Raw genomic sequence first — 10,378 nt, forward strand, 5'->3', positions numbered from 1 at the left:
GAAATACACTTGGTTGTTTTTGCGAAAGGATTCTTGCCAGGATCCTTCCCTTGAATGCGAAGGGAAGGATCCTGTTTGGACAGATCAGAACAACAACCTGTGAGGAATTGGCTTATTCAGCAGTTCTGAAATGGTGCAGATGTTGAGGTCAAAAGGTCCTAAATATTTTCAAGGAAGTCCAACACACTGAATGTAGGGGATGGCAGGGATCCTTACGTAAATCAAGGGTAGTGATGCTATTGGTCCAAACTTTCCAACTTCCACCAGTAGAGATAAGATTCTATAGGGTGATGTTAGGAATTTGAGGAGATTTTTGGTTTTTGTAAGATGAATCCGTGGGAGAGTGTAATAAATCTCCACCCCGTCCGTCATGCCCAGCAGCAAGAACCACGTCTCTCTGTGTTATTAAGCCGCCGCCTGGCCCATCGGACCCAGGAACGTCTCTGTCCCGTTGACAACAACTGCTGCCCTAGGGGGCGCCGTTCGTAAAGTTACACATTGATGATGTGATCTGAGATATTTAGTTATAGTTTCACTTTTACAGGGTTTAATAAATATGTAAAAATAAATGTTACATGATATTTTGTAAAAAAGCTTAAAATTTAGAATGAAATTATAACATTTTTAAATAAATGACCTGGTGAAAATATGACTGAAAAATCAAACCTCCATGTTTTCCTCCAGTGTCAGTTTAAATGATTAATTCTGTGTAACTATGAGCGTCGCCCCTGGTGGCCGATCCGGGCAGCACGCCCCCTGCTGGCCGCATTTTCTTCAACTGATACAGGAAGAAGAATCATCAACTTCCTCTGATGATGGTTCTGATGTTTGGTTCTGCAGGTTTCTGGTGGGACTGTTTCGGACCTGCTGGCGGCTCTCCGGTCGGCAGGCGGCTGCAAAGCGCTGAGCATCCTGGAGGGGGCGCTGCGCCAGAACCCGGACACGGCAGAGGAGGTCCAGAACCCTCTGGTCCAGAACCTGAAGGCGGACCTTGGGAACGACAGTGGCGTCTGCGACAGTGGGGTGGAGCTCTCCACGGCGTAGCGCTCTGATTGGCCAACATCCTCATCCTCCTCTTCATCACTCAAAGATTCTACGTATTGTAAAGGTCAGGCCCGAGTTGGACCGGAACCGGACCTGGTCGAACCGGACCGCTGAACTTTGATCTCTACTGACAGGACAGAAAAGCTGCTTCCTGTCCTTCCCAGAACCAATGGTGCTACAAACCCTGACCAGGTCCAAAACGGGTCGGAACCTCCTTGCTACAATCGGATTAAAACCGCCTCCATTTGGGTCAGAACCACATGATCAGCAGGGAGAGTCACAGCATCTGGATGCTCATTAGAACATTCTGGACCCAGTTCTGCTGGTCCAGATTCAAACCCAGAACCAGGCCAACAGAGCCAGAACCGGAGGGGATTATTCTGCCGGGTTCCATCTGAAAGCTCCAGATTCAATCTCAGTTGTTGTTAATCTGACCCATCAGTCTGAAAGCTGGATTAACAGTAAAACCAGCCAATTAATTCACTTACAACAACTTGCGCTGGTTTTTAGTGTCAATTTCCACTAAAAGTATCAGGAAAGTTTCAGATCTTTTTGTTTTTACATCATTTTCCTTCCTACAGAAAAAAATGTTTTTTTTCTCAATTTTCTTTATTTTAAATCCTGAAAATAGAAATAAAACACCAGTCCTTTCAAAATAATAAGTTTATATTAGATTTTTTTTTAAGTTGTAACTTTTGTGGCTTGAGGTAAAACATCTTCATCATCAGAACCAGAACCAGCTGTTCTGGACCTGCAGAGCGGTTTCATGTTTTCTGACTCCAGAATGTTCTGTTGAGCTTCTCCACAGCTTGAACGTTCCTCTGTGGGTCGGGGGCCGGGGCCTCAGGGGCCCCGGGGGCCAGGGTCCGCGGGCAGGGGCCCCGGGGTTTAGGATTCATTTCTGAAATGATTCAGTTCTTTTTCATGAACTGAACTTCCGGTTTCTTCCTGGACAAAGAAAACCACAGGGGATTGTGGGAAATGTAGTCCAGGTGTTCGCAATCCTGTTTCCACATATTTATGCCCGCCTGCGCTGTACAGTTCATCATCAATAACTGGTTGTTAATTTTTTAAAATAAAGGTTTTTTTATATTTTGAGGCTGATTTGGTTTTATTTACCCGACCAGAACCAATCAGCCCCGTCTGCCGGACATGAAATGAAACCAGAACCAGTGTTCATTTGTTCATCTTTATTGAGAAAAACCGTCACAGAGCGATTAGTTGATCAGTTAGCCGCCGGGACCGGAACCGGATCTGGATCGCCTTCAAGTGCAAAAAGTAAAACCAGGAGAACGGATCAGATGATGAACTAACGCTCTCCACTAAAGACAGAAACCTAGGAACTGAAACAGCTTTTCTCTTTTAAAAATAGACACAGAGTTCTGAGCAGCACAGGAACCAATCACTGACATGCATGAAGAGGCGTTGCCGGCCGGTTCTCCTAGGCCGGGCCAGTCCGGTCCACTCTGAGGCTGCGGCTCATGTCTCTTGCAGACGGACAGACGGGGGTGGGAGGGAACAGCATCACAGTTCAGGATGAGACGAATGGAAACGTGAACAAACTGGAGGGAAAGGTGGGGGGAGGGGCGTGGCCATGCGCGGCGGTCCGGCGGGTCACATGGCGTATTTCTGGGTCCAGTCCTGAGCTGTCTTGTTGTACCTGCAGGAGACGAAACAGACGGGGTCAACGTCACGGTCTGGGCAGAAGAAGAGAAAGTTCAGAGAAAAACGATCGAAACCACATCTGGAAGCGACAACCAGATGTTTCTCAGTTTGTTATGTTGCTTCTGCTATATTCATAGAAAGTTGAGTGGAAGGAAAAAAGTCCACCAGCACCTTGGAGAACAGCAGCCTTGAAAGGATTGAGAAACAGAAATCAGTTCAGGAATCTGGTGGAGCTTCAGAGTCACCGTGCTGCTTGCAACCGGGCTACTACCGAATGGATTGCTAGCAAAATGCATGCTAACAGCAATTGGGCTACTATCCACTGCACTACTAGCACCTTGCTTGCTACCAATGTGTATGCTAATGAGTCAATAGATTCCATCTGAAGAGCATAAATTAGAAGTTTAAAAGTGCAAATAGTCCTCAAAAATTGGAATTTGCTCAAGAGGTTCTAGTGCCAATTGGACCTCACCGAGAAGTTCTGCTTCAGAGTCACAATGGAACCAAGTTTCATCAGCTGTTAGCATCAGGCTAACTGAACTGAATCCAGGTCGATAGGAACCAGAGAAACAGTTTTAACAGCTGGCCGTGTGTGTGTGTGTGTGTGTGTGTGTGTGTGTGCGCGCGCGCGCCAACCCACCTGACGGGGTCTGTTTTGTAGATGCGGGCAATCTCTGGCACTAGCGGGTCATCAGGATTCGGGTCACATAACAGAGAACAAATGGACAAAAGAACTGCAGAGAGAAAACAGAGACCACATTTGGAACAGAACCACTGCCATTGTAACCGCTGACTGCTGCAGCTATCAGCACCACCTGCTGTCAACATTCACCAACAAAACATCAACGGTCCTGATTTTGATTTATTCAGGGAATCATTTACACATTTCTGATGTTTTTCTTCCCATCTTTCTCTATGATGCTCCACTCCGCATAAAATTTAACCAATTTGTTTAACCGTGTTGTTTCTCTAATTTTGATTTGTTTTTGTTGATGCTGCCAATTGTTTTCTAAATGGTCCAATTTTCATTTTTAGCACCTCTGTAATAAACTAAACACATTTCGTTATGAAACAAGTTTAGTAGAAAACTGACCTTTAGTTATTATAGGTCTGAACATTTAACACCTTAGAAGACAACATCTAACGATTTGAATTGATTCATTTTTTTCTATTAAAATTTTGTTTTGGGACAAAAACGGGTTAAACTGCATCAAACCGAAAAAAAACTTGCATGTCTTTCTGTATTGTGATTTTAATTTACTTTTATTTTGAAAGGCTTCAGTGAAATGTTTAGCCTCGGAACAGACTAAGGTCCTGCAGGGGGCCACAAACGGCCCCAAACCACAGCTTGGACACGTCACTGGAGCAAAAACATCTGATGATGAAATTCTGTCAGATTTCAGGTAGAGTGTAACCGGGTCAGGTCTAGTCAGGTCGGCTCCGTGCCGGTTCCGGTCCGGCCCGTCCGTGTTCCGGTCGTGCCGGTTCCGGTCCGGACGCTCACCTTTAGAGATGGTGAGCGCCGGCGACCACTGGGACCGCAGGATGTCCAGGCAGATGCTGCCGTTGCTGTTGATGTTTGGGTGGTAGATTCTGGTGGTGAAGGCGACCTGGAAGAGGAGCAGACGGATCGGGTCAGAACCGGCGCCGACCCGGGCCGGGACGTACGTGCCGCTCTCACCTTGGGCGGCTTGAAGGGATAATCGGTCGGGAAGTGGATTGTGAGGAAGAACACGCCGCCCTGGTACGGACTGTCGGGCTGCAACAAAACCAGAACCGCAGCGTCAGTCCGGGTCACAAAACAAGCAGAGTCCTGATCCGGGTTCTGGTTCTGGTACTTACCGGACCCATGATGGTGGCCTGCCAGTGGAACACTAAAAACAGCAGAGCAGAATTAGATGAGCAGCAACAGAACAGAACCCAACAGAACCGGCCGGATCCAGACAGAACCAGCTGGACCTGGACAGAACAGAACCGGACGGAACCTTACTGTCTTCGCCGACGGGCCCGGCTGAGCATTGGGCCGGAGGGTCTCTGGACAGGTCCGTTAGCTCCTGCAGGAACAGAACCAGAACCACAGGTCAAAGGTTAACACATGAAGAAACAAGATTCCTGGGATCAGAACTCCTCTGATCCCAGCAGAACCACAGCTTTGATACCAGCAAACAGAACCGGACTAACTGTCGTCTTCTGGTTCTGATCCGTTCAGAACCACCAAACCAGAACCAGTTGGAGGTTCTGCTCCAGTCTGAACATTAGTAACCAAACTGGGTCGGATCGGGTCGATGCGTGAGCAGCAGCTATATTTACCCTGACAGGGACCGGATCGGGACAGACCGGCCCGCGGGTCGGCTGCTTATAGAACCAGCCGGCTCGGGTTTCCAGCCAAGCCGGGTGTGTGTGTGTGTGTGTGTCTGTGTGTGTGTGTCTGTGTGTGCGTGTGTGTGTGTGTGTTGGTATGTGACACATCGGATCAGAACACAGATTGTCTTTCAGGTCCAGCCGGGTTCAGCAGGTAGAGGTCCGGTCCGGCGGGTCGGGAATTCCCCTCTGGAGGTCCAAACATCTCAGCTGGACATCCAGAGGTTCTGCTGGGGCGGAACCACCGGGTCACATGACCTGATTCCATATTTGGTAACGTGACAGTAACGTCCAGGTCCAGATGAACCTCCAACCAGCCAGTCTTCCTTAGTAAGACCCAACAGAACCAGTACCAGACTGGATCCGGTAGGAGGTTCTGATGGTTCATCTTTGAACCAAAGAGAGACGTTTAGACCTGCAGCTAGACCGCTGGGTGGACTGGTTCTGTTCGGTCTGTTCACCTGCAGCACCTGTTGTGGAGCTGGCCTGTGATTGGTCCATAGCTGAAAGGGGCGGGACTAGCTCTGATGTTCATGGTTCCACATCACTAAGAAGAACCGAACCGAGCCGCGACCTGAGTTTGCTTCATTAGACCGGAACCAGCAGAGGTGGTTCAGGCTGAACACCTCTGGGCCGAACAGGCTGAACAGAACCACCGAACCTCCTGGACCGAATCTGGGCTGACATCTCAGAACCTGACCCGCAGCAACAACCCGGGCCTTTCCCTCCGTCCAGAACCGAACAGATACCGGCCAGTTGGAAGAGCAGGTTAACACCAGAAACAGGCTCCGAACCGAACCGAAACGGAACCGACCGGAGGAACAGGCTAACAGCAGCCAACAGCGAACTGGGAAACAGGCAGAAGTTGGCTTCTGATTCGCAGCCTCTTTAAAGGGCTGTTCCGCTGCTTTTTTACAAACCTGCAGCAGCTTGAACCGGTTCTGGTTCTGAACTACTGAGAGTGGATTGCTCTGAACCCATTCCTGTTTCCATCTGCTTACTTCAGGTCCCATTACAAATAATCCAAATCATTTTAAATTATTTAATAAAAGTCTTTAAAAGAAAGTTTACAATTTCTAAATCTGGAACTTAAAACGAATAGAACCAGATTTAAAACTATTTGGTCTGTTCAGACCTGGACCGAACCGGACCGTTCTCTAGAACCAGTTTCTGATCTGTGGAAGTTTTAGAAACTGTTACATCATTACACATCTTAAAATGTAACATTTAAAGTTTTTATGACCAGGCTTCAGGTGTTGGATCATAAGCCGGGTTCTCCAGAATCTGTAGTCTGTGTGTCATAACTCGAGTCAGGTTGGACCACTCTGAGTGTTTTGGGTTTTGAACACAGCTGATCAAATCTGGGCCTGAACCTTTAAAAACTGTGGAATGGCCCTTTACTGAAGCGCCGAATCAGAAGCTGACTTCGGCGTTGAGTTCTGAGGCTAATGATAAAGCTAAAACAAGCCGAGAGTTACCTTAGAAATCCGTTTTAAAGCCATTGTCTGTCAGAAGGGACCGGCTGTCGAGGAGGAAGTGGCGGAGGAGGAGGAGGAAAAGGAGGGCAGGCCAGCTAGCTGACGCTGACTAACTAGCATCTAGGACTCTGCTAGCTCCTGTGTTTCGCTGCACATGCGCTGCTTGGACTGAACCGGGTTCCGTTAAATGTGTTCCTGCTTCACCCACCAACAGTCCGTTAGCCCCGAACTCACACTGAGACCCCACAAACAAACCGGACCGACCCCAGCGGCTCAAAATGTCTTCCGTTACACACAGCAGCTGTCAGAGCACCGGGACAGGAGGGCTCACTCTGACGGAGATTCAATAACCGAGAGCAGGAGGTCTCACTCTGACGGAGATTGATTCCACTAAAAGATGGAGGAGGTCTCACTCTGATTGAAATATGATTTATTTCATTTTTCCCTTCTCTCTCCATTGCCCGTGCAAAGGGAAAAGAACTAAAAGATACCAAGAAATACACAAAAGAACATGGAAATAAAGTTTCTTAGTGAATGAAATCAGATAAAACCCATAGGGAGAAATTACTGAAGACAGATTCATTCAAAAAGATAATAAACTTATCAGATGAAAACATTTAGTTAAAATAACATTTAAAAAAATAGCAACCGTCTTTCATTGCTACTTTTGTTTTTAAAACAGCTTCAGATTGCTCAGTCCTTCTATTCTTCCTGAAGACTTAAAGATCAGGTCAGAAAATTAGACAAACACTAAATGTACTTCGGTGCAGCAGACTCAAAGTGTAACTAACATGTAATAACAAGCTTATTCCAGTGTGCTTCATTCATTGTCTAGAAATACATCTTCTTGTTTGGATATTAGTGATGGACATTATAGCATCAAACAATGAGAAAAACATAAACAATATCTTAGAGAAGCATAACTCAGAGGAAAATAACATCTTTATTGATCAAAAGGCTACAGAAATATGAAAACACAAAGACAATTTCTGATGCAGTTTTCATCAAATATGGCTGCATTCACTCGCGTTCATATTTGAATGGTACATGCTAAAAGCTACATTCATTAACGATGCGCGTGGGTGTGACGTCATCAGGGCGTCATCTTCAGCATGGTGCGTCTCTCACAATCAAAATGTCTGCATTTTTCTCCCTGAGCAGAAAAAAAACTACATTTTTATTTCACAAAAATAAAGTCAAATGTCTGTTTGATTTAACCCAGATTATGAATAGAAAAAACCTTTATTGTTCCATAGAGGGAAACAAAGCTAAATGGTTCAAATATATCAAAAAACATAACTAATAACAATAATAATACATGTATTGATAATATACTGTACAAGACATATATGTAAATTTAAACAGTTTTTTTTACTCAATAAAATGCTTGAATGTAACTAATCTGATCATCTCAGCATGTTTGATCATTTTATTGTATTTTATCTTTTGTCCTTTTTTAAAAGATGCATTTCTGTGAATATTTATTTAAATTTTTAAAAACAAACCGACGACTGGAGTAGGTTCTGCTCTCAAAGTGAACCCAGCAGAACAGAACCAGAACCAGGTCTGTCTCTGTGGTCTGTGCTGAAGGTTTGTTTTGGACAGATTGGTGTGTTTTTCTCCCTGTTTGCTATGTAAACAGTTTTCATTTGGAAAGTTGCAGTGAGTAGATCGTTCTGTGTTCCTGTGAGTTGGATCTGCAGAACGTTAACAGTGTGATCCTGCTGGTGAACTCACAGTCGCCGGACGCACAGCGAGCATTCGTTGGGGTAAGAGACGCCGTCGCTGCCACACACCGGGGAGTAATTCAGCGGACACGCCTGAGTGACGCTCATCCCAACACAGGAGGGCTGCAGAACGGAACCAGGTAAAAAACATCACAACATCAGGAGCCAAACTCAGGAGAGGTTCTGGTTCTGGAGGCCAGAAGGTCCAGGGTATTTACTCTGATGGTTGATTGTCTTGGTGGAGTTCTGCTCCAGCTGCAGGTCAGTCATTCTGCATCTGGTCAGGCTTCTTTAGAGGCCATTTAAGAGAAACTCAAGGTCATGATTGACCTGCAAACTGATCCAGAAACTGGTTCTGTCTGTTCAGAGGGTTCTGGTTCTGACCCGTTACAGCAGAGCATATTGAAAGCTATCATTGCTAAGCAGATGATTTTCTGTTCTATGTTTCTTTCACTTTGTGGATAAATTAAATAAAATTGTATTGTGCAGCTTATAAATTACTATTTCAAAAAAATATTTCACATGCAGATACAGAACCTAACTTTGCCAATATGTATCACAGGTAAATACTTTTGGTGTCAAATCATACATAATTAGATCCATAGAAATCAACTTTACTGATATCTTTGTTATTTTTTAAGATGGCCGCCATGAGGGTGCCCTAACCCAAACCCTTGCACTTAACGCACTGATTAGATAAAAGTGTCAAATCACACCAAACACCAGAGAAACCATAAATATTTGATTTATTTATATGTGTTTCCTTTTTCTGGTACCCTTTTTCCAAAATGGCCACCGTGATTTAAATGGAGAACATATCCATTATTACCATTATCGTTATTGTCAGAGAAGGGCACAACTAACCAAAAAGTTAGGCTTAGTAACTACTAAATAGCTGAACAAGAGTCCTAACTAAGGTCATGCTAACAGCTAAGCACATGAAAGAATTGGTGAATGCTAGTGCCAACCCCTAAGAATTAGCAGGAGCTAACAGTAGCTTAGCTCCTGCTAACGGTAGCTCCTGCTAAGCTACTGTTAATGTAGTCGTGAATCAACATGGACTGAAAATCATTTCTACACATTTGAAATGTTCTCAGGCAGAAACAGCTGGAGCTTTGGAGACGTTCTGTTAACAGTAAAGCTAACAGTAAAGCTAACAGCAAAGCTAACAGTAGAGCTAACAGCAAAGCTAACAGCAAAGCTAACAGTAAAGCTAACGGGTTTGGACATGAAGAGCGTCGCCGCTTTAAACCCAAAGCAGGAAACGCTTTGGGTCAAAACTGAGCAAATGAGAATTTGAAGAAACTGAAATAAAAATTCTCTTGTTTCTGTGATTATTCTGAAATTTAACAAACTGAAATAATTTTGGTAAAGTTGATGTGAGGGAAAACATGTCAGTAACAATAATGTGTGTAAAATGCAGTTTGCTCTGACAGGATGAAGGCGTCTGCACAACGCTACATGATGATGAAACTGTTTCACATTTCTTCCTGTAATTTATAAAGGATTTAAATTTTCCAACATGATGATGTTTCTTACCCTCCTGTGGAGCCTGGATTTGTCTTCAGCACCTGGAAAATATATGTAATGGCTTTTTTGTAGTTTGTTTGCTGAATATGGTCTTATCATTAAAAGGATTTCATTGAAGTCAATTAAACATCTTAAATAAGTATTTCAGGCCAAAGTTCCTGCTTCTGGTTTTACCTGCGCAGAGGAGAAGAGTCAGAGCGACGAGCGCCAGGGTCCTCAGAAACATCCTGGATGGATTTTATCCTGAAATAACCGCTGTGTCTGATTGGCTGCCGGGTTTTCTGTGCGCAGGGCCGGCTGCTTCAGCCTTTTACGAGTTCGTTGTTGTTGTGACGGCGGCTGCGGCCTTTTGTTCAGCACTTAATCTGCGGATCAACATTCTGTCTGCGGTGAAATATCGCTGACAGAGCGAAAAATCTCCCAAGATTGAGGGATAGAAAAACAAGTCTGGCTGAAAGCAGGTCAGAACCTCAGCAGAAGGATTTAAAAACAGCAATCATTTTGTTTCTTCTTTCTTTGGGTTTTCAACAGCAAAAAACATGAATGTAACAATTCAAAAGTGATTGAAGCACA

The 10,378-nt window shown here is 44.8% G+C and overlaps 3 protein-coding genes across 6 annotated transcripts in view; 1 reads left to right on the forward strand and 2 right to left on the reverse strand.

The window, feature by feature from the left end:
- nfkb1 (nuclear factor of kappa light polypeptide gene enhancer in B-cells 1) overlaps window positions 1-1,153 on the forward strand; it is a 24,503-nt gene extending 23,350 nt beyond the window's left edge. For both annotated transcript variants that reach the window (XM_055030939.1, XM_055030940.1), the window contains exon 22: window positions 841-1,153. In XM_055030939.1, the coding sequence (XP_054886914.1) occupies window positions 841-1,044 (204 nt within the window). In that variant the 3' untranslated portion in view covers window positions 1,045-1,153. The remainder of the gene's footprint in view (window positions 1-840) is intronic.
- A 1,066-nt stretch (window positions 1,154-2,219) lies between these two features.
- On the reverse strand, window positions 2,220-6,869 carry LOC129360617 (ubiquitin-conjugating enzyme E2 2-like). 3 transcript variants are annotated; one of them, XR_008606071.1, is made up of 8 exons: window positions 5,020-5,193; window positions 4,700-4,763; window positions 4,552-4,583; window positions 4,391-4,468; window positions 4,214-4,319; window positions 3,350-3,443; window positions 2,455-2,704; window positions 2,220-2,307 (listed from the first exon to the last, which is right to left on the reverse strand). XR_008606071.1 is itself a non-coding variant. In XM_055030947.1 (7 exons), the coding sequence occupies exons 1-7, from the start codon at window positions 6,570-6,572 to the stop codon at window positions 2,659-2,661; spliced, it is 444 nt and encodes a 147-aa protein (XP_054886922.1). In that variant the 5' UTR covers window positions 6,573-6,869; the 3' UTR covers window positions 2,220-2,658. The 3 variants fall into 3 exon arrangements, 2 of the variants coding, with proteins under 2 accessions (XP_054886922.1, XP_054886921.1); XM_055030947.1 differs by lacking the exon at window positions 5,020-5,193 and adding an exon at window positions 6,549-6,869 and having other exon boundaries at window positions 2,220-2,704; XM_055030946.1 differs by having other exon boundaries at window positions 2,220-2,704.
- Window positions 6,870-7,472: 603 nt separating this feature from the next.
- LOC129360618 (probable pancreatic secretory proteinase inhibitor) lies at window positions 7,473-10,091 on the reverse strand. Its single transcript, XM_055030948.1, has 4 exons — window positions 9,980-10,091; window positions 9,815-9,846; window positions 8,286-8,398; window positions 7,473-7,701 (listed from the first exon to the last, which is right to left on the reverse strand). The coding sequence occupies exons 1-4, from the start codon at window positions 10,029-10,031 to the stop codon at window positions 7,656-7,658; spliced, it is 243 nt and encodes an 80-aa protein (XP_054886923.1). The 5' UTR covers window positions 10,032-10,091; the 3' UTR covers window positions 7,473-7,655.
- Window positions 10,092-10,378: the final 287 nt, after the last annotated feature.

This window comes from Poeciliopsis prolifica, unplaced genomic scaffold, assembly GCF_027474105.1.
Source record: "Poeciliopsis prolifica strain line A6 unplaced genomic scaffold, Auburn_PproV2 SCAFFOLD006, whole genome shotgun sequence".
Taxonomy (NCBI): Eukaryota; Metazoa; Chordata; class Actinopteri; order Cyprinodontiformes; family Poeciliidae; genus Poeciliopsis; species Poeciliopsis prolifica.

Coding starts and splice junctions, on each gene's coding strand:
- LOC129360618 (XM_055030948.1), bottom strand. CDS start 10,031: ATGTTTCTGAGGACCCTGGCGCTCGTCGCTCTGACTCTTCTCCTCTGC. Junction 9,847..9,979: donor GACTCTTCTCCTCTGCGCAG/GTAAAACCAGAA, acceptor TATATTTTCCAG/GTGCTGAAGACAAATCCAGG. Junction 8,399..9,814: donor AATCCAGGCTCCACAGGAGG/GTAAGAAACATC, acceptor TCCGTTCTGCAG/CCCTCCTGTGTTGGGATGAG.
- LOC129360617 (XM_055030946.1), bottom strand. CDS start 5,178: ATGTGTCACATACCAACACACACACACACACGCACACACAGACACACA. Junction 4,320..4,390: donor ATCCCTTCAAGCCGCCCAAG/GTGAGAGCGGCA, acceptor CTCCTCTTCCAG/GTCGCCTTCACCACCAGAAT. Junction 2,705..3,349: donor TACAAAACAGACCCCGTCAG/GTGGGTTGGCGC, acceptor CGTCTCCTGCAG/GTACAACAAGACAGCTCAGG.